Raw genomic sequence first — 23,576 nt, 5'->3', positions numbered from 1 at the left:
TTGTTTTGTCTCCATAATAAATAGTACCATTCAAAATTTCACTTTTAATTATTAATTTTACAGGAATATGTGTGATAGTATTCATTTTACAAAGCTAGGTATGGTTGTTAATGTGTTTGGATTAGTGTCTTTTGTAAGCTATTCACAGTAAAAGTTGGTTTATTTGTCTACAGAATGGTTGGTATTAGCTGCAGTGAAAATATAACCAAAAACAACCTTTCTATAAATGTTAATTCTTCCATTCGTTTCCATTAAGTTCAAGTACAATTGTATGACAATTAGAGATATCATATAATTCCTCAAAATATTTACTAGTAGTAAATACAGGTGTAAAATACACATTTCTGTTGAGGCCTTTATTTCATTGTTGATTGGCTCTCAACCTGCAATTAACTAAACTCCTATGGTATGCTAGGAACCGTATTGGATCAGAAAGGGAAGTAGAAATCAAGCTCTCCATTGATAGTTTTCAAAGGCTCCCCTCATTTAATTTGGCCCGGAATAATTGTTTTTTCATCACTGAGTAAATGATAGTTTTTTACTGAATGCTAGATAATATTATGCTAGAACTTCTTAGGGATTTGAAAAATGAAAAGTAGTCATTCTTGATTTCAGAGCACTTTTACTTGTCTGAGAATACAAGATATATACAAAGGTTAAAATAATAACACAAAGTATTATATGCCAAGTGCCCGTTAGTTGATGGATCAATCAGTAAGTAAATAATTCAGAGCATTTTGGTATAAGAAGTATGGATTTTATCCTGTGAAGAATGTGAAGGCTTTGTAAGTTTTTAAGTAGGTGTAATTTGATCAATTGACTTTTTATGAAAGTTAGTAACAGTAGTGTAGATTAAAGGTACGGAGAATTTTGGACAGAAACTAATAAGGTTTTAAAGGAATTGAAGATTGAGTAGTTATGGGATTTCTGAATGAATATGAAATAAATACTGTGTTTGGAAGAGTGATAATACATTAAGGAAAAATAGGAACATCATGATTTAGGGTGGGGAAGAAGTAGTGGATGAGTTCTGTTTTAAACTTACTTAGTTCAAAGTTGTGTTGGGTCCCCAAGATTATCCGCAGGTTCACTAAAAGGACTTGCAGGACTCACAGTACAGCATGTAATTGTATTCACAGCTATGACTTAATCCAGAGAAAGGGTACAAAGCATAATCAGCAAGGGGAAAGGTACATGGGGTGAAGTATAGAGAAACCAGGCACAGCTTTCAAGAGTCTTTTCCCAGTGAATTTAAACAGGATGTGCTTAATTCTTCCAGCCTGGAATTGTGACAAGACATGTGAAATATTGTCTGCCAGGGAAGCTCATTAGCTACTCAGTGCCCCTGGTTTTTATTGGGGACTGGTCCATATGCCCTCTTTGCCTCACACTTACAGAATTCCAGACTTCAGAAGGAAAGCAGGCCTTCAGCATAAACCGTAAAGTTTGCACAGACAGTTTAGGTACAGTGAGCCATTCTTATCAGGGAATGGTAGGAAGCCTCCCAAAATCCAAGACTCCAAATACTAGCCAAGGGCCAACCTTGCAAGCAGGATGTTTTAAGGGTGGCAGTCTTGGGTCTGGTATGTTAACTCTTTTCTAAATAGAAATGATAATATGACATGAAAGAAATTACAGTCAAAGTACTGAAAAATACACATCTTTTAGTCTAGGAAGGTTAAAGCTAAACATAGAGAAATATCAAGATGTCTAGGGCATTGGTGTTCAAAAGTTCATAGACTCCTGGAGGTTACTGATACCACCAGCTCAAAGCTATCTTGACATTTATACAAACAGTGCAAAAGCTTTTGCATGAATCAACACTGTGGCCCAAGATTATACTAGTAGTCATGAAAATTTACACTTCCATGTACTCACAGAAAAAAAAAGGACAGTTTCACTTAAGAATATCTGTAATGAAACAGTAGAATTATGAATTTTATTAAATTTTGACCCTTGAGTACATGTCATTTTAATATTCTATGAATGACAATGTAAAGTGCACTTAAAGCACTTTTGCTGCATACCAAAGCAATGTGGTTGTCTAAATGGAAAGCATTTGTGTGATTATTTGAGTTGCAAGCTGAACTGACTGCTTTTATCTTAAAAGAACAACTGACAAAGTATGGTTATTCAGACTTTGTTATTTGGCAGACATCTTCTCAAAAATGAATGGAGTGAGCCTATCACTTCAAAGAAAACAACTGACAGTATTTGTTGTTAATGATATAATTCAAGCTTTCAAGAAAATTAGAATTTTGGAAACCTCGTATTTGTCATCATGAGCTTTAGAGATTCCTAATACTTAAAGACTTTTTTAATGAGAATGGTGGTATTAACAAGTATGATTTTTTTCCAATATAAATAATGAAATGTGTCAATATTGGGAAGCTGAATAACTCAATGAACCAAAATTTTCCAAGTGACCAAGACAGGCTTTTTAAAAGCATTCATGTTTGTTAAGGATTCATTCAAAGTACAAGATATAATGGCTTTTAACATAGTGGAGTACAAAATGTTCATTAACATGGTTTCAGATTCCCCGATTCATTAGATTCTGTGATTTAGTTAAACTAACCTTTATGAAATACTGCTTGCTAAGTTTTAGTATAATAGCAAAGAGGAATTCCCATAGTTAACTGAGAAATCTTTCAAAATACTTCTTTCTCTTCTAGCTACATATATTTGTGAGGCTGGATTTTTTTCAACTACAACCTATCATAATAAAGCATATGCAGAAGAAGATATGAGAATTTAGCTGTCTTTTTTATTAAAGCAAACATAAAGAGATTTGTAAAAATGTTAAAAAAATACTACTATTCTCACTAAATTTTTTTGTTTTGAAAAATAATCTTTCACTAAAATATATTAACATGTAATGTTCACTTTTTAAATGAATTATAAATAATTTAAAATTTTATAATATGGTGAATATCAATAGATATAAGTCAAATAATGAAAAACTCTTCAAGATCCTCAATTTCTAAGTGTGTAAAAGGGAACTAAGATCTAAAAGTTTGAGAATTTCTGGTTGAGGGAAAGAAATGTAGAAAACAAAGGGCAGAGAGCTAAATAGAAAAGAAGGGGATTAATCAGGTATGTCTCTTGTCCTCATCTGCCCATCTCATTCACTCAGGTTCACTGAGTTCCTTATCATGTTTTCCATTTCACATTTTAATATCAACGTGGTCAACTTTAATGTCACCATGGATAACTTAAGCCCTCATTTCAAAGCTTCTCTAGTAGCCTCTCAGTCAAAGAAAATGTCTTTACTTCTGCCCTACTTCATCCACCCCTTCCATGACGAACCCCTGAGCCATGGACTCACTTGGAGCATCTGAAAGCTCCTTGTCTACTACCACATGTCCCTCCAGCTCATCAATGGTCACATTTTTGACCTTTTACTCCCTTTTATCCAAGTATGACATCCTTTCAAGGCCTCGCTTTCTTCCCTGTTCACCTCAGTTAGGACCCTTTGGGCCTCACTTCAGCTACTCTTACCAACACCCTCACAATCTCAGCTCTTTTGTCTTTTGGTCACACCTACAAACCCTCAACCTTGGTTCACTGCAACCACTTGCTTTCTGTCCCTTGTCTTGTCTGCTGAGTGCTACAGAAGAAAAGTCACAGAACTGTATGTATTGGTGTCATTCATGGCCCAGTTTGGGTCACAAAATCCATTCTAAGTTTCTCAAAAACGGTTTGAAAATTTTACTACTTTCTTCGAACTTTCTAACCCATCTTTAGCCAGTCGTCTTTTGATTCTTTTGTACCTTTTCACCTCTGACTTATTCTTACCTTTCCTCAGTTTATTCTCTGATTTATTTCTCTTCTTCTTCCACTTCACTGTTCTTCTCTTACTGCCCCACCTCACATTTCTGTCCACCACCTTTCCATTTTGCCATCCCTACCCTCTCTGCCCCATTCTTTTTTTTTCTGGGAAAGTTAAGTTGGCATCAGATGGCTCATAAAGAAAATTCTGGGGAGATAATAAAGCTGAACTTTATGGAGGTTTTACTTGTGAGAATTTTATATTACTTGTAGGTCTTCCTTGTTGGAATTTGAGGATTTTGAATTCTTAGTCATTTACTGGGAAATATGGTGAGCCAACTTGTTTCGAAATTTTGATGTGATTTGGCGACTAGCCACTTATACATCAGTTTCACGTTTCCTTTCACTAATACTTTGCTGAGTCAAACCTTCTATAAATAATGATTGGCAACTTGATTTTTTAATTCTTCCCTTAACCTTTATTTTAATTATTAGAGTTAAGAATTCTTTTCACTTAGATTTTAGTTGCTATGAATCTTTATTGGAAAGTTAAGGATGAAGACTTAAATATATTTAAGAGAACTGTGCATGTGCATGTATTGTGTGTGTGTTGAGAGAAAATTATCTTTTTCAAAGTCTGTATTGTATAAAACTTGGAAAGTTAAATAACGTTTTTCTTTATTTATAGGCTGTCGGCATAACTTACAGGAATCTCCAGACACTTTCTGATAAATCTGCCATGGTCACAAAGTCCTTAGAATACCTTGGTGAAGTATTAAAATATATAAAACCTTATTTGGGAAAAAAAATTTCCAGTGCAGGGCTGCAGCTGACTTATGGAATGATGGGTATGTATTCCTGACATTATTTTGGTAGTAACATTTTCTTAGGTTGAGCCTGTAGTATCATGGTTGATAGGAATATACTGGCTAAACCACTGCTCTCTGTATGTTCATAAGAATAATCTGAAATACAGTGATCTAGCTTAAAATAATTCATGTTGGCCTTACTGTACCTCTTTTCAGTATTCTGTTAATATTAAGGCTATGACCAATACAGAAAATATGCCAATACCAATTGTTCTTAGTAGTCCACTGTGAGTCACATTGTGAATACCCAAATAACTAAAATGGACCTTTTTTAAAATGTTCATTGATACTTTGCTATTATTAAAAAAAATCACAAAACTATTACTTTCTTCTATTTTTATGGCCTGCTTATGTATGAAGGAGGTTAGGAGAAGATTTAATACATGAAAGATATTTGTGTTTCAAATCTTCTTTCTCAAAGTACTCTGTTTTCTCTTTTCAAAAAGTATTTTCTGTGCCTGTTCTAAACAATGGAGTTCAGTTTTCTTTAGGAAATTAGTAATTTGAATATTTTTGTTCACTAAAACCATGTTGTTAACCAAAAATAGAAACTGCATAAAGGTAAATGAGAAAGAGTTCCTTAGAAGTTTTTATATGGAATTTAGGTTTTTTTGTTTTTTTATTTCTCTGTGGCCAAAACCTTGTATCTGTTCCCTTTAATCTTGTGAACATATGAATAAACCTGATTTGGGCTGTCTGAAACCTTTTATCTTTGTTGTGAAAGATAAAAGAGAGTGTGAAAATGTGTAAATATGAATAATGTATCTTGTAGTGAAAGTGATAGCAATTCAAGCATCTTAATTTTAGAGAAAACTTAAGTGGGAATTTATTATAAATTTGACATAGTAAAATGTAGATTAGTAAATATTTTAATATTTAAGCTTATACTTTATTAGTCCCTAAAAAAGTTTTCTGATGTTTCAAGATTTAGATTTTTGCCAAGCTAAATGTATGATTTCAGGGTATGTCTTTATTTTACAAAATATATAATAGCCTTATTGGGAACTACAAAATCACATTTGGATTATTGATATATAGACCTGCAGCAGAATTCTATTCATGAAGAATTGAGGACCTTCTTTGTTTTGCTGCCTTGTTAATTTTTGACTTAGTGGCAGATAGATCTGTATTCTTTCCTTTTTGTCTGGGTCTCAGAGATTGGGAGTATACTGCTACAGTGTTGCCCATTTATTTACTTTTTATGTACTAGAAAGTAGGACAGGTAACTTACTGTTTTCTTCATGTTAAAGGTTTAGAACAAATGGAAAAAGAGCAAATATAAACATTTGAGAATTTGAACCTGCTTTAAAGTGCATTGGGGTTGAGATATCATAATCACTTGAGGGATACATTTAACCCCTGAAACTTTGTGCTTTACTTACCTTATCAGTTCCTAAATGGAAAACCCTACAAGGCTGCAGGCCTACTAGTGGAAGGCACAAAAATGTTGATAAAATCACACTTTGTATTAAGGAAGGCATCCGGGATCTTAATTGTAGCTCAGTAATTTCTGAAAAGACAGGGTTGGTCCATCAATAATATCTTCAACTACCCTCCTCTGTATATTGTTGTTTTTCTCTCATTCTTCATAACTCATAATTTTCTGTTTCCATGCCTTTCCTTTTGATCATCCCTGTCTCTTTGGTCATTCTCCTCTTTTGGCTTTTTAATTGAAATTCAACCCATGACCCTTGGGTGCCCAACCCAAATTTTGCCTTCTTTCCCACATTCCCAAGTAGATTTGATCTTGATGGCACTTCATCTGTCGTTTCCTTATGATATTTTTAATAGCTTACCATTTGTGTAGTTAACGTGCCGCTATTAAATTTTCAACTTATTTAGGGTAGTGGCCATATCTTTTGAATTTTTTATTCCCATTCTCATGTTGTATCTTGAATAAAAAAGAATGTTTATTGAGTATATGTATCAGGCACTGGATTGGAACTCGGGATACATCATTTAAAGAGCTGCTTCAAGGTAGGAGATAGCATATACTACACAAATACTTCTGAAATTTAATAATTTTATAACCCTAGCAAGAGTACATAATATATTTTTTAATGTTCTTAAGTGAGCAAAATTACTTTCTAACTGTAAAAGTTTTTAAATGCATATTGTGGTGAGCCCAATTCTTTATGCATAGAGTAGAAAATAATTAAATACATAAGAATTTTATAGTGGTTATCTTTGGATGGGAGGGGTTATCTTCATATTAATATTTTTCTGTATTTTCAGTTTCATCAGTAAATAAATAATATGTTTATAGCCAGGAAAAAAAATTAGTTTTATTTTTTTTAACAAAGCTACTATATGTACTTCAACCTTTCCTAAAGTTTTTGACCTAAGAAATTTCTTTCTCTTCATGTTTCCTGTTTGCCTAAGAAATTTCTTTCTCTTCATATTTCCTCTTTGCATTTTTAATACCCCCCCACCCCACACATACACACACACAAATATTCTTTGCTGAAACTTAAAAGAGTCAGGGGCTGATAGAGCAGTAAAACAAATATGTTACTTGTGCCTTATATGAACTCATAAAGCTTAAGGTCTTCAGGAAAGGATTTTAACCATTGCAGAAGATGAAATACAGTAGTCCCCCTTTATCCAGACGAGATCAGGCGCGTTCAGGGTGGTATAGCCGTAGACCAGTAGTCCCCCTTTATCCAAGGGGGATATGTTTCAAAACCACCAGTGAATGCCTAAAACAGCTACAGTACTGAATACTACGTATAATGTGTTTTTTCCTATACATATGTACATATGATAGTTTAATTTATAAATTAGGCACAATAAGAGATTAACAATAATAACTAATAATAAAATAGAACAATTAGAATACACTGTAATAAAAGTTATCTCTCTCTCTTTCTCTCTGTCATATCTTATTTTACTATACCATGGGTAACTAAACCATGGAAGGTAAAACATACCTGTGTGACACCTGAGAGTGATATGAATCATTTCAAATGTCAGTGGTGATGGCAGTTCCTCTTATGTGTATATTAATGTTAATTAGAGTGTAAATTCTTCTTATATTGCTGTCATACTGAAATTTTCTGCCTACTGAAAAAATGAGGAGCAAGCCAGCATTATTTAAAATATTGCTAAGGGAACATTATGTTTCTTTATGATTGATTATTATACTTTCTTTTATAACAGAAGATTAATGTTGCTGTTTGTTGTTCTTAGAAGTGATAATTGGTTGGATTTTTTTAACATCAATATACTCTTCCATAAGCATATTTTATATTTTCCTCCAGAGCTTGAATTTTAAACTTTTTGTTTGATCAAAATGACTTTGAATTTTATCATCTTATTTGCTTTCTTAGATGGAATAAAATACAAAAGTTTATGCAGTATATATACCATTGTGCTATTTGGACAAGTGCTTAATCTCTTTTTAAATTCATTTTTCAATAAAGGAGACCTCAATAGCAATAATACATCCTAATGGGAATTATATATCTGCTTTTAATTACTTTCTTAAACAAAGGGTATTCATTTGTTAAGCTTTACTATCATCAAATGTAGCAATTGACAGACTTCTGGCATCAAGGAAACCATAATGTATTTCAAGTAGTAACGAAATCTCTTTGTCTTCCTTCAGAATCAAAATTTTCTTTGTTTATATTAACTAATTGAAAGATGTAAAAAGTGAAGTTCAAGGAGGTTGAGTGATTGCTCCCTCCATGGTATTGCAGCTGATCCTATTTTTTTATTTTAACAATTAAATTAGTTATACCTCTTATTGTTGCAAACTGAATTGAAGCAGCCTGTAAAATAAGATAAAAATATAAAGAAATAGGGATATCAAGAAAATAAATGCAGAGTAGCATAAGACCCAGAGAAAACTGGTATGAACACAAAAGCCTAATGTATAATCCTACAGTATTTTTAAAGTTGGATTGTAAATTTTACCCCTCAGCTTTCTAGCAGCCAAACCAAAAAGGGAAATCTGATTAATTTCAATATTCAATCTGAATAATGACATAATATATAAATACAATTCACGTATGTGTGAGTGTACACAGGTTAAGTGTTCTTTATCTGAAATGGTTGTGACCAGAAGTGTTTTGGTTTTCAGCTGTTTGTTGATTTTAGAATATTTGCATTATACTTACCTGGTTGAGCATCTCTAATCCAAAGATCTGAAATCTGAAATGTTCCAATGAGCATTTCCTTTGAGCATCATGCCTACACTCAAAAAGTTTTAGATTTGGGGACATTTCAGATTTTCAGATTAGAGATACTCAACTTGTGTATATATATTAAGTGACAGTTGCTCAGAAAATGTTTTTCTTGACACAGAACTATGAGAGAAATTTATGTCTTTATTGAATTATATGACGACATAAGTTTTTTGATTTCTAGTATATGTCTCTTCCTACTGCTTATTTTAATTTGGTTTCATTTGTGTGCTTTAAATACAATTTTTTAATGGAATGACAAAATGTTCTGGTTAGAAGATAACCACAACTGCTGTTACTTCTTTTCTTTGTTAGGAATTCTTGTTAAATCATGGGCACAAATCTTTGCCACCTCTAAAGCCCAAAAATTACTATTCCGAATTATAGATTGTCTACTGCTGCCACATACAGTGTTACAGCAAGAGAAGGAACTGCCTGCACCTATGTTGACTGCAATTCAAAAGAGTCTTCCTTTGTATCTACAGGTACATTTTAAAAATTAAATATAATAATTTAATTAAAAATTTTTAATTTTTAAAAATTAAAAAAATTTAAATCAGAATTTTGCCGTAAAAAACAATTTACTAAATGCAGATTTTAAAATCATGTATTATAATGTCTGGTCTATGTGTGGCACATCCATTGAACAAGTTTTAAATTTCTTTTGTGTTTGGCTTTGAAAACAAAGATGAAAAAGGCAAAATCTTTACCCTCAAGGAGCTTAAAGTTGATGGAGGACATTTACATCAGGTACTCAGTATTTTCCTTAGAGATCTCAGCTATCTATCAATCAAGACTGGGGGTGAGGAGATGTAAGAGAAGACACTGTAGAGGATATTAGTTGTAAAAGAGCAGACTGAGTAAGAATTGGAGGGCTATTCCTCTCAGAGGGAGCATCATATACAAGGGACTGAACTTTAAGAAAATACGGCTCACTGGGGAAAAGCAAACAGTTGTGCTGTGGCTGTAGAGTCATATGAAAAGAGCCGTATAATGGAGGGGTTTACATGCCATGCTAAGAAGTTTGGACTTAATCTATTATGTGGGGATTGTTGATGGATTTTGTGTGGGGCAATAGAAGTGACAATCATATTTACATTTTAGAAAAATGATTCTAGTGGCAACATCTAAGATAGTTGGTATGGAGATTATATTAGAGACTTGGAAAGCACTGACTAGTTCATTGTAATTACTCACACATGACCTAGAAGTTTTGAATTAAAGCAGTGGGAATAGAGCCCACACAGCAGATTTCAAAAACATTTAGGAACTCTGATTAAAAGTAATTGCTGAGTGAATGTTGTGGGGGAACAAAAAGAAATGAAATACTTCCTACATTCCAGACTAGATGCTTATGTATATAATAGTGCTACTTACTGAAATGGGAAATTCTGGAGATGTAGGGATGAAGGTAGAAATTGGTTTCTGAGCAGCTTTAGTTTGAGGTGCTATGGAATATCTAGGTCATGATGTCCAGTAGGCAGCTGGAAATACTGATCTGTCATTCAGAGAAAGGATGGGGCTGGAGATATACTTTATTATTCATTAGTGTCTGATATTGAAAGATAAGTGCTTCTTAATTTGAGGTCCAGCAAGGGAAGCTGAGGAGGAAGGGAAAATGGATTTTGATTAAGTAACATGCAATCTCTTTCATAGATGAATTTTTTTGAACAGAATTTTAAGATTTTTGAGAAGTTTCAAGTTGTCTGTCTAATTTGTATTCAGAATAATGTTTAAAACAAAGTTTAGTGTATCATCTAGCAGAAAGGTAGGAGAGGCAGCCACAGCACAGCCTGAACTGCCAGTCCCACAGAGGGTGAAGAGGGGAGTTGTGGCAGCAAGAGAGTCTGGAGCATTTGTTCCAAGTGGTCCTTTTAAACCCAGACAGTCCATTTAATAAGAATTCTTAAAACTTCATAAGTGGTAAATTGAAAAATTTGGTATACTATCCATTTGGCAGAACTGGACTTATGTCTTTAATTTCTTCAAGGTACCCAGCTCCTCTTTAGAATTTTCAAAAAGTATCTATTTATTACTTCATCTTCTTTTCTGATTTAATATGATTTACCTTAACCAAATCATTCAAAAAACAGAGTTTGGTGGGGAGGTCTCCCCGCCCCCCAGTTGTTTATTTGGTAGTGTTTTAACAATTCTAAGCTATTTTTCATTACAAATAAACTTCCAAAATTTCTTATTGGACAAATATCCATTTATGGCTAAAAATGGAAACTTAACAAACATTTTTAATTATTTCTCTGGAAAAACACATTGTGAATCACAAAGTACCAAACTATAAATTAACTTTTAGAACATAGTTTATTGCTATGTTGGTGATTATTTGTATTTAGTAATATGTAATGTAGCAGAAAAACATTTCTTTTTCTCAGGGTATGGGTTTGTTTTACATACTATAATCCATATGAACATCTTTTGTTAACTGTTATACAAAATGGAAGGGGGTTAAATCTACAGATATGAAAGAAGACAGTAGGAGTTCTCTGTGACCTTGATAATCTCTTAACTTCTCTAAAGCTCAGTTTCCCTAGTTATAAAGTGGAGACACAATATTACTAATGCAATGGTTTTTATGAGAAATTTAAATGAAATAATGAATATAAAGCACATAGGACAGTGTCTGATGTAGTAAAACCTCTAAATAACTTGTCATTCTGAGTCTTAATGTTCTGTATTCCTCACCCCTTAGTTAATTATTATTTTTAAAAAATTTATCACATTTCTTAACATGGAAAATTTCAACATAAATTTTATAGTATTAGACAAAATGATCAGTAGCTAGAAAAGAGTAGCCTAAAAGTTTATTTTGTAACTTTGTAATTACATGCATATGTAGTTGATGATAAGTGGTAGTCAAGTTTTCTGAGGATGAGAGAAAGAAAGTCTCCCTTTGTGTTCTTACTCTTCTCCCCGGCTTCCTTTGTCCATGCCTCAGAGATATGCATGTTTGGTTTTATGCCATATCATATGTATTACCTAAGGTCAGTTCTCTGATTTTCATATGTATATTACCTACTAATGACATGAGGTGTCCTTTCCATTGTGATAAGTTAAAAATTCTGACATGAATATTAATGCTGAGTACTATTAATACATTAGTAAGCTTCTAAATATTGTTTATTATTTGAAACTTTACCTCTTAGTATTTCTTATTTTTTTCCCCCATAGGGCATGTGTATCGTGTGTTGTCAGTCTCAAAATCCAAATGCCTATTTGAATCAATTGTTAGGGAATGTTATTGAGCAGTATATTGGGCGGTTTCTTCCAGCTTCGCCATATGTTTCTGACCTTGGACAACATCCTGTTTTGTTGGCATTGAGAAACTCAACAACCATTCCACCAATATCATCTTTAAAGAAATGCATTGTGCAAGTCATAAGGTATATATCTAAATATTAAATACAGGTGGTATGTACAAATTATGAATCTCTGTTAAACATGACAAAATGGCATCTCAGAAATGTTGACAACCGTTAGAATACTAGTAGTTTAGAAACTTTTTCCTGAGAAGCATTATCTAAGAATTTATTAAAATGACATTTGCTCAGGGTAGCCTAAGACAATGCTCTTTAAGTTGCTTCTGTTTTCTCTATATAGCTATTATTTTCCTTATATATGTCCTAAAGATATATTTTTGCTTTTTAGTTTTTTATCAGATAAACGATAGTTGTATTCTGTGCTGTATAAAGTATAGTAATTATATTTTATAGAACATAATAAGTGGAAAGATGAATGCTAATATGAAAAATGAAACAATCTGAAGTCCTATTTTGTTAGTCTACTCTGTCTTAACAACTCAGTTTTATTATTAAGCAAATGAGTAAATGAAACTTCTACTAAAGTCCATATCCTATAACTGTAACATTAGAAGATTCAATATAGAAATTATCTTTTCTTTTTCTTCATGAAGTATTTAGCTTTATGTGAAATTAGTTTTCAAACTTTAAGAAGCTATGGTGATGTATTATTCTTATCTAGTATTACTTTTCTGTTTTTTTAATGACCTAATTATTTTAATTACCCAATAATATCCATCTCTTCTCATTACAAAATTTCATGCCTAAAATCTGTCTCCCTTCTGACCTTTTTGTGTTCCTAGTGTCCTGTTACTCAAATTTAGAAGCTTCATCTTCTTTGCACCCTCTCCTTGCCCATCCTTTGGCAAGTGATTGTTTCCTTTCCTTTTAACATCTCTCCTCTTATCACCTTATAGAGAGACTATTGTGAGAATCTCCTAACCACTTTCCCCATCTCTAGTCTTTTCTTCCAGTCCAGCCTAAGCAATGCTCTCAGATTACTTTTCCTACAATACTGTTCCATTATATTCCATTATGATACTTCCCTGCCCCTAAACCTTCATTGTCTCCTTTTTGCCTGTGGAATAATTCCATGCTCCTTAGCTGTCTACAATCTATCCCTTAACTTTTCCAAAATGTATTACATATAATGTCATATACAAACCCTAACGAGATTGGTTTAGTTATTGCCCCTCCAAAATACTTTATGCTTCCCTATGTCACAGCTTTGTTCATACCGTTTTCTCCATTAAAATATCATCCTTCTGGGCTAAATCCCACTTATCCTTTTTAAAACCTGTGCCTGATAGCTCAGTGTACCATGTATGTTCTTTTCCATTTTTGTATTCATATGCCCCATATGACTCAATTTGCAGAATCATGACAGTTTTGCCTTACTTGTATCTGAATTTCCAGAAAGATTGTGGTAACATACCACTGTGTTTGAGACGTTGCGTAAGTAGTTTTAGTACAAACTAAATAAGTGCTGAAGTGAAATTAAATCCATAAAACTGTTTAAAACCCAGTATTTAGGATCCTGACTACATTAGTTGACTTTCCTAAGTACTTTCTATACAGTGAAATGTTTTTTCTAATGGTTACTAGTTAAAGGCCCAAAAATGTAACAATTTTTTTTTTTTTAATACTTAGGAAAAATATAGAGATTGCCCCCTGAGACTTACTCCATGCCATGCTTCTCTAACCTCATCTGAGTTAGTTAGGGCTCCTGCCTCTGAATTCTTGAGAATTCTGTGCTTATCTTTGTCAAAGCACTTGTCACACTGTATTATAATTATCTTTTTTTTCTTGTCTAACTTTTCCACGGGAGGGTGAGCCCCTTGCTTTCAGAGACCATATTTTACTTTATATTCTTGTTCTTAGACTTGTTTGTACCTGGCATACCATAGGTACCCAATAAATGTTTGTTCTAGGCATTAGGAATTCACAAGTGAACAAAGCAGACAAAACTCCTGCCCTCAAAAAATGAACGTATCTTCTAATATGTAATATTTGTTGGAAGTCACTGGAAGGAATAGAAATGATTACTAAGACATAGCTCCTGCCCTTAGGGAGTTTGTAATCCTAAGGTGATTTCTATGCCTCTTTATGATAAATCATTATTATTTTGCAAATATATATGGATATCTAGTTTAGGTTTAGTTGTATTTGGCAAATTTTCATATTGCCTAGATGTTTTTAGAAATTGAGCAATTCCCTCTTTTATTTATTTGATTAATAAATGTACACCGAACACCTCTTTTGAGACAGGACCTGTTCTAAGAGGTGGGGATATACAGAGATAAGTCAGACAAATTATTATCCTTATGATCTCTGTTGAGTTCTTTTTTTTTTTTTTTTTTTTTGAGACAGAGTCTTGCTCTGTTGCCCGGGCTAGAGTGCCATGGCATCAGCCTAGCTCACAGCAACCTCAAACTCCTGGGCTCAAGCGATCCTCCTGCCTCAGCCTCCCGAGTAGCTGGGACTACAGGCATGTGCCACCATGCCCGGCTAAATTTTTCTATATATTTTTAGTTGTCCAGCTAATTTATTTCTGTTTTTTTAGTAGAGACAGGGTCTTGCTCTTGCTCAGGCTGGTCTTGAACTCCTGACCTTGAGCGATCCTCCACCTCGGCCTCCCAGAGTGCTAGGATTATAGGCGTGAGCCACTGCGCCCCGGCCTCTGTTGAGTTCTAATGCTAAAATTTGCGTTACCTTAAGAGATGATATTAAATCCTAAATTAGTTATCTGATTCGTTTACTTATTGGAGGAAGGAAAGAGGTAAAGCTGAAATGGGAAGCTAATTCCTAGAACAGTCTTCTTGTTTATTTGGAAAAATAAGACCCCTCCCAAATCCCTAAATAAATAAATGTGAGGAGAGATTTCTTTATGCAAATTTGACATTAGAGAAAATGTTGCGGCATTGAGGAGCCAATAGAGGAGATCAGACTTATATTAGAAAGGAAAAAAAACCAAATTAACAATTAGGCTTTCATTTGGATTTTGATTAAGTTCATTTTAAAACCAGGTTGCTTCAAATTTAGTTCATGTCTCCATTGTGCTTTGGCCCTTACAGCACACAAGAAGGATGTATAGCCATTGCTTCTAAAATCTTATTATTTGAAGATAGCATGGTAAAATATACATCCTTTTAAAAAATTGCACTTTATTAATACGGGGGGTAAATTTTGCCAATATCTTTAAAATATATAACATTATTGAAGCTTTAAACAAGAGAAAAAACAAAATTTTGCTTCTTTTCAGGAAATCCTACTTTGAATATAAAGGGTCCTCACCCCCTCCTCGCTTAGCATCCATTCTGGCCTTCATCCTTCAACTCTTCAAGGAAACTAATACAGACATTTGTGAAGTTGAACTACTCCTCCCTGGCATTTTAAAATGCTTGGTGGTGGTCAGTGAACCCCAAGGTTAGTTTGTTTATAAGCTTATTTGTGTTCATTTTCTGTTTACATGTTAAGAAACTACTCTTTCCCATCAGTTAATCTGATAGTTACAAAAGGTATGTGGTTATTTTATATCCGTTGCTATATATCATGGCTAAAGAATAAATTCCAGCCAATATCTGAGGTTGGGTATGATAAAATGGTTAAAAACTGACGTTTCAGTCTATTTTAGTTTGGGGTTTTTTTCCCCCCTTGAGGGAAATAGTTTATTTAAGGGCCACTTCCTTTGATTAGACTTATTAACCTCTTAAAGAATATTTGTTCAATCTGACTCCAGTATTAAATGCAACTTGTTAAATACCAAGTGGTGAGGGGTCAGCATACTTTTTTCTATTCAGGTTTTTGCTAGAATATCTAAGCTGATTGGGGGGCAAACTTAAAAGAATGCTTTGATACTACTCCTTTTGTTTTCAGTCTCATCAACCTTACTTCCAGTGATTACTTTAAGATATCATTTATTTAATCTGCAATATGAATAACATTCTTTAATAAGCTTATTGGGAACATGCAGAATAATAGCCATAGTTCTATTCTCAAGGAGTTTTTAGTGTAAATAGGGTGGAGGGGTATCATTACAATGTGACTCTTCAAGGGGGGCTTTTTAAATGTTTCCATCTGTGTATTTTTAACTGCTGAGATAAATGAGTACAGTGCATACCCTGAAGAATCTGAGGGCAGTGCCCAAAGTGGTAACAGGAAACTCAAACAACTCTTCGAAATGGTCTGTTTTATCTAAAAAAATTATGCATATTTTTATTAATCCATATTTATTTCAGTATTAAAATGTTCTTCTCTGCTCCCAAGCCTGGTTTGGCAAAAAATGTTCTGTTCTGTTTATATAGAATACCCCTGTTTGATGGTAACATCCTCTTAACTGGAGAAGATCCAAAGGTAGACCCCCAAACTCTTCTTTAGAAGTTTTGCCCTCATTGAAAACTTATGCATACTTTTGAATTTCAGTGAAAGCCTGTTATACTGTATAATACAAAATTTGTGAGACAGAGCAGACAATATAAAGTTTTAGCCTGTTGCTTTGGTGATATTTTATCATGAAGGAGAATGGGGTTTAGATGGCAAGTTTTGCTGGTCCTATCTGACTAATGAGTGTATCACGTGTTCAACATAGTGGTATACAAAAGTCTCCATCTCTGCATTGCTATCTCTGTAAGCTGAAAGAGCAGTATTAAACACATATTTGCATGTGTGGCTCAGGGAAAATTATCTTTGAGTCCCCTCGTGGTCTCAGTGTTTAAAAAGTTCTTGTGATTAAGCTAGAGTTAGCAAATGACTCAGCAATTCCACTCCTAGGTGTATGCCCAAGAGTACTAAAGACAAGTCCAGTCAGAAACCTGTAGCTTGAGGAGTTCCACTTCTGGCATGACAACATAAGGAGCTCTGCAGACCTGCTTCCCAGCAAAACTGGTAAAAATTATTTAAAGGGCAATATTTAAAGTCTTTGGAAATGGTCCAAAGAGTATACAGCACATGGAGAAACATCTACTAAAACTTGGTTAGAATAGCAAGAGTCTGTGGTATTTGAAGCAAGATCAGACCACTTTCTCCTTTTCACCTCCCAGCCCAGCAAGGTGGAAACTACACTTTATACCAGTAAATCTGAGAACATATGGCTTCCCACTTTCCCCATCTCCCAGTAGGAGGGCTATCATCCTAGGAAAGGGAGGATATCAGCATTTCTCATCCTGCTCAAGCTACCCCATGTTGAGACTGTGTTCCAGGGAAGTGTGGACTAGAGGTAGAGACTCCATTCTTCTGTTAAGACCCCAGTCATAGAACAGAGGCATTGAGTGCAGTACCACTGAGAATAGTGGGACCCCATTTGCCCTTGGGGTCATGCCAAGAGAAGCCAAGGAGACCTGGGGCTGCTGCCCCTCTTAACATAAGCACTCAGCTCCTAAAGTGGTGTGTCACACAGAGAATAGTAGACACTGTTGTCCCTTCCCCCAGGACTAGAGCGAAACCTCTGAGATTTTGCCTGAATGGGGGCGAGGAAGAATCAGGCCGTAGAATAGAGAGCTGAAATCTCTCCCAAAGGAACTGAATTTATTTGCAACAGAATTTGGAAAAGTTCTCAAAAACAGTAGAAATGATGGTGAGAGCCAATACGTAGATTGATAATTTATTGGAGATACAGGCTAACTGTAGGCCAGCTCTAGTTTATGTGAGAGAACTGGTAAAAGAGACAGCTGGAAAGAACCCTTGGGTCAGAATAAATCTCAAAAACTGACCTAAGAAACTGTTTTTTCAAAAGAGACTGAATTTGATTGGATCAGCCTGTTAAGCAATTTATGCCCTGGGGCATTATTAAAAACAGTAGAGCAATTAGCCAGAAATTAGTTAATAGGGCTTAACATCTGGGTATGGTCAGGAAAAGGGACAAAGAGCCCTGCCAAAACCATTGTCTTTCCGTGGAGACTGCATACCCTAGGTCACACCGCCTGGGCAGAATGGGCAAGAGGAAGAGTAGACTTCCTTAAAAAAAAAAAGTCCAGATTTCAACAAAAAATTACAAAACATGCAAAGAAACAGAGAAGCATGACCCATACACTGGGGAAAAATCAGGCAACAGAAACTGCCAATGAAAACAATTAGATATTGGATTCATTAATATTAGACAAAGATTTCAAAGTAGCCATTACAAATATATTCAGAGAACTAAAGGAAAGCACGAGAAATGACATAAAGGAAAGTATGATGACTATGTTGCCTCAAATAGAGAAAATTAGTAAAGAGACAAATATAAAAAAAAGAAACAAATGGAAATGTTTAGAATTAAAAAGTATAATAGCTAAATTGAAAAATTCACTAGGGCTCATTAGTGGATTGGAACTAACAGAAGAAAGAATTAGCAAACTTGAAGATAGATCAATATACAGTCTGAAGAACAGAGAGAAAAAAGAATGAAGAAAATGAACAGAGCCTTCGAGAAATGTGGGGAACACTACAAAATACACCATCATACATATAATAGATGGGCCAGAGGAGAAGAGAGAATGGAGGAGAAAAAGTATTTGAAAATACAATGGATAAAAATTTCCCAAATTTATTAAAGAACACTAAACTATACATTTGGGAAGTTTAGCTAACTCTAAGTAAGGTAAATGCAAAGAGCTTCACAGACACATCATAGTAAAGATGCTGCTTTCAAGATTTTCTCCTTGCCTTTGACTTTCAGCAAGAGAAAAATAATTCATCTTTTACAAGAGAACCCCCGTAAAATTCACAGCTGGCTTCTCAGAGGAAACAATGGAGGCCAGAAGCAGTGGGATGGCATTCAGAGGGAGCAAAGAGAGGGAAAAACTGTCAACCAGGAATCTTTTTTTGACAAAGCTACCTTGCAAAAAGGAAGGTGAAATAAAGACATTTCCAGATAAACAAAAACAGAAAATTTCTTGCTAGCAGACCCCTCTTAAAAAAATATATATATATATTGAATGAAGTTCTTCAGATTGAGAATGATCCCTGACACTAATTTAAATCCACATTAAAAAAGAGAGAGAGTGCTCCGGTAAGACAGTGTGAATGTCTATTTCTTCACTTTTATTCTCTTAACTGATTTTAACAAGCAATTGTGTAAAACAATAGACAGATATCACTGGGCCTGTAACATAAAGAAATGTAATATATTTACTAATAACTGTACAAATGAGGTGGTGGGATCAAAACTGCACTGGGCTAAGAAAATGTCTTCAGATGGTACCTCAAATACCTAAGAACAAATGAAGACAACTAGAAATGATAAATAAGAATGTTAATACAGGATTACCAGCCGCTATCCAAAATGCTTGGGACCAGAAGTATTTCACATTTTTTTGGATTTTGGGATATTTGCATATATATTATAAATATACATCATATATATATATATATATATATATATATATATTACATATTGAGATATCTTGGGAATGGGCCACAAGTCCAAACATGAAATTCATTTGTTTTATATATACCTAATATACATATTCTGAAGGTGACTTTATATAATATTTTAAATAATATTTACAACCTGTCACATGAAGTGAGGTGTAGAATTTTACACTTATGGCATCATGTCAGCACTCAAAAACTTTCAGATTTTGGAGCATTTCAGATTTTCAGATCAGGGATGCTTAGCCTGTATAGCAAATGTTAAGATATGTATTCACTCTCCTTTCTTCTCTTAGCTTCTTTGAAAGACATAAAATTATATAAAGTAAAAATTATTACAGTGTATTGTTGGATTTGTTACATTTGTAGATGTAATAAGTATAACAATACCACAAAAAAAGGGGAAAGGGAATAGAGCTATACAGTGTATAGGATTTACATTTCTATATCTCACTAGAATTAAATTGTTATAAATTTGAAGCCCGCATAAGTTAAAATGTATATGGCTAGCCTATACTATCCACTAAGGAAATATTTCAAAAATAATGAAAAATCATTAAAGAAATTAATGCAAGAAGAAAACAGCAAAAGAACAAAACACATGAGACATAAAACAAAAAGTAAAATGGCTGGTGTAAATCAAAGTATATCAATAAAACATTAAATGTGCAAGGATTGAACAGTCCAATCAAAAGGCAATGATCAGATTAGATTTATAAAACAAGATCTAACTATGTGCTATCTATAGGAAACACTTTAGATTTACAGATACAGATAGATCGAAGGAAAAAGGATGGAAAAAGATATATTATGTGAACAGCAACCACAGAAAGCCAAAGTGGCTATGTGAATAAGTAGCTCCACATAAGCTATTAATATGAATACTAATTCCTATGAAATTGCAGAGGACCTAGAATAGCAAATCAATCTTGTAAAAGAAGAGCAAAGTTGGAAAATTTCCCAATTTCAAAACTTATTACAACACAACAGTAATCAAGACAATGTGATACTGGCATCAGGGTAGACATATAGATAAATGGAATAGAATTGAGAGTTCAGAAATAAACCCCATGTGTTTATGATCAGCTGTTTTTGTTGTTTTGTTTTGTTTTGGGTTTTTTTGACAAGGATGCTGAGACAGTTTAATGGGGGACAGCAGCCTTTTCAACAAACTGTTCTAGTTCAAATGGATAGCTACATGCAAAAGAATGAAATTGAACTGTTACTTCACACCATATACAAAAATTAACTCAAAATGGATCATAGACCTAAATGTCAGAGCTAAAACTAAAAACCTCTTAGGAGAAAGCGTAGGAGTAAATCTTCAAGACTTTGGATTTGCCAGTAGATTCTTAGCTATGACACGAAAACCATGAGCCACAAAAGAAAAAAAGAGATAAGTTGGACTTCATCAAAATTAAAGGCTTTCCTATTTAAAAGGACACTATAAAGAAAGTAAAAAGATAACCCACAGACTGGGAGAAAATACTTGCAAATCCTATCTGATGATGAGGAATGTGATTCTAGAATATATAAAGAAGTCTTAATAACAAAAAGAAAACTGAATTTAAAAATGGGCAACAGATCTGAATAAACATTTCTCCAAAGAAGATAAACTAATGGCAAATAAACACCTGAAAGAATGTTCATCAGGGAAATGCAAATCAAAATACACTGAGATACTACTTCATAGCCACTAAGTTGGCTATAATGAAAAAGTCAGATAATAAAAAGGATTGGGGAAAATGTGGAGAAATCAGAACTCTGATTTCATGCTGTTAGGAATGTAAAATGGTGTAGCAACTTTGAAAAACAGTCTGGTAGTTCCTCAAATGGTTCAAAAAAGTTACTGTATGATCTAGATATTTTACTCCTAGATATATATGCATATAAATAGATATATACACACACATATACACACAAGAGAAATGAAAACATTTGCCCACACAGAAACTTGTACATTAATACTTATAGCAGTATGATTCATTCATTATAGCAAAAAGTTAGAATGTCCATCAGTCAATGCATGGGTTAAAAATTTATCCATACAAAGAAAGTTAATTGGCCATAAAAAGGCATGAAATACTGATATATGCTATAACATGGGTGAAACTTGAAAACATTATTCTAACTGAAAACCAGTCACAAAAGTCACATATTACATTATTTCATTTATATGAAATGTCTAGAATAGTTCATTCCATAGAGACAGAAAGTAGATTAGTGATTGCTTAGAGGGAATCGGGATAGCTAGAATGGAGTTTCTTTTCGAGATAATGAAAATATTCTACAATTGACCGTGATGGTGGTTGGACAACTCTGTGAATATATTAAAAGCCATTGAACTATATACTTTAAACGAGTGAATTGTATAGTATATGAATTATACTACAATAAAGCTTTTAAAAAACAAAAGATTATCCAGTTTAAAAAAAATAGTTCATTTCATTTAAAGAAATAAACTGCATCTAATATGAGACTTATAAAAAGTTCAGTAAAAGGCAAGGATGCTGCATGTTCCTTATCCACTAGCCTCATGCCATGGACAACATTACCTACTGCTTAATTGATTTACGTTCATCATCTGTTTTGTGCTCCTGCTATAGTGGATTACAGTTTGTGAAATTTTCTTATTCTCAGAGAAAGCATTTTTTCTTTCTAGCTCCTTATATTTAATGTCAAAAACAACATAACACAAATTTAATAGCTTTCAGAATGTGTTAGGTTTTCAACATTCTTTCTTGATATTTTTGCATTATTTTTGTGTACAAGTACACAATTTTAAAGGATTTGGTTAAATATTTAAAGAATACGATTATTCTTTATATACTTTGCTATCTTTTGAAAGGAAGATAGCATCACAAATACTTTTATATATATTTTGCTATGTTAAGCAAAGAGTGGTATCTAGTTTTCTACTTATATATTAATATTTGGGAGGGGGTGGGAAAAATATGCTTATGAATTTTTTAAAAGTCTGTAAATCAGCTGAATTTTTAATGGTTTTCTTTTGTCAGTATGTAACAGTGTTTACAGGATTAGGATGGTACAATGTTTTTGAATATAGGCTCCATTCTAAGAGACAGACATATCTTCACATGTATTCTTTCAGTTGTAAGACTAAAAATACTTTTAAACTTGCTATAGTTTCTTAAAATGGGAGATAGGTATTCTTTAGAATAAAACAAAAACTCATTTTGAAAAATAAAAAAGCATGTACATACTTTAAGAAAACAACATATTTTTCTAAATCAAGAGTGTTCATAAAAATGAGGATCCAGATGGTCAATTCAGACACAGTGTGTAATGCTATAATTTTTCCTCCTAGTTAAAAGGCTGGCCACAGAGAACCTGCAATACATGGTAAAAGCCTGCCAAGTGGGGTCAGAAGCAGAACCTGCCGCCCAGCTGACTTCTCTGTTTAGGTAACTGGAAAATACGCCAACTGGCAGGGAGACTATTGCCAGCCATTTGACAGCCAACATGTTTTTCAAATAACTAATTATCCAAAACATAATGTGTTACTACTTGTTTATAGTATTTCAATTATTGTATTTTTGGCAGTAGTTTTGTTACATTGTGTTGTTTTATTGAAAAATAAAAGTGCTAGGGAAAAAGATAAGTGAGCAGATTTAAAATTACCTGTGAATTTAGTAAGGAACAATCTTGCGTGAACAGCCATGTATCACTTAATGATGGGGATACATTCTAAAAAATGCATCAAATGGGTCATTAGGTGATTTCATTGTGGTGCAAACATCTTATACTGTACTTACACAAACCTGGATGGTAGAGTATACTACACACCTACACTATGTTGTATAGCCTATTGCTCCTAGGCTATAAAACTGTACAGCATGTTCTATACTGAATAATGTAGGCAACTGTAACACAATGGTAAGTATTTGTGTATCTAAACCTATCTAAACATAGAAAAGGTACAGTAAAGATACCGTATTATGATCTTATGGAACCACTATTGTTGACCGAAATGTCTTTATGTGGCACATGACTATATTTGAGAGGAAAAAGTGGGAAATGTGTGATGATGACAAGTGCACAGGCCTTCAGAGCTTGCTAAACATGTT

The 23,576-nt window shown here is 33.6% G+C and overlaps 1 protein-coding gene across 1 annotated transcript in view; it reads left to right on the top strand.

Annotated features, from left to right (window-relative positions):
* Positions 1 to 23,576, top strand: part of MMS22L (MMS22 like, DNA repair protein) — a 126,610-nt gene that overhangs the window by 97,801 nt on the left and 5,233 nt on the right. The window contains exons 19-23 of the mRNA XM_045544052.1: positions 4,460 to 4,619; positions 9,143 to 9,312; positions 12,011 to 12,222; positions 15,401 to 15,564; positions 22,817 to 22,913. Coding sequence (XP_045400008.1) covers positions 4,460 to 4,619; positions 9,143 to 9,312; positions 12,011 to 12,222; positions 15,401 to 15,564; positions 22,817 to 22,913 — 803 coding nt within the window. The remainder of the gene's footprint in view (positions 1 to 4,459; positions 4,620 to 9,142; positions 9,313 to 12,010; positions 12,223 to 15,400; positions 15,565 to 22,816; positions 22,914 to 23,576) is intronic.

This window comes from Lemur catta, chromosome 2 (genome assembly GCF_020740605.2).
Source record: "Lemur catta isolate mLemCat1 chromosome 2, mLemCat1.pri, whole genome shotgun sequence".
NCBI classification, from domain to species: Eukaryota; Metazoa; Chordata; class Mammalia; order Primates; family Lemuridae; genus Lemur; species Lemur catta.
Note: the sequence above shows the minus strand (reverse complement) of the source record. Positions and strands in the feature narration are given on the sequence as shown.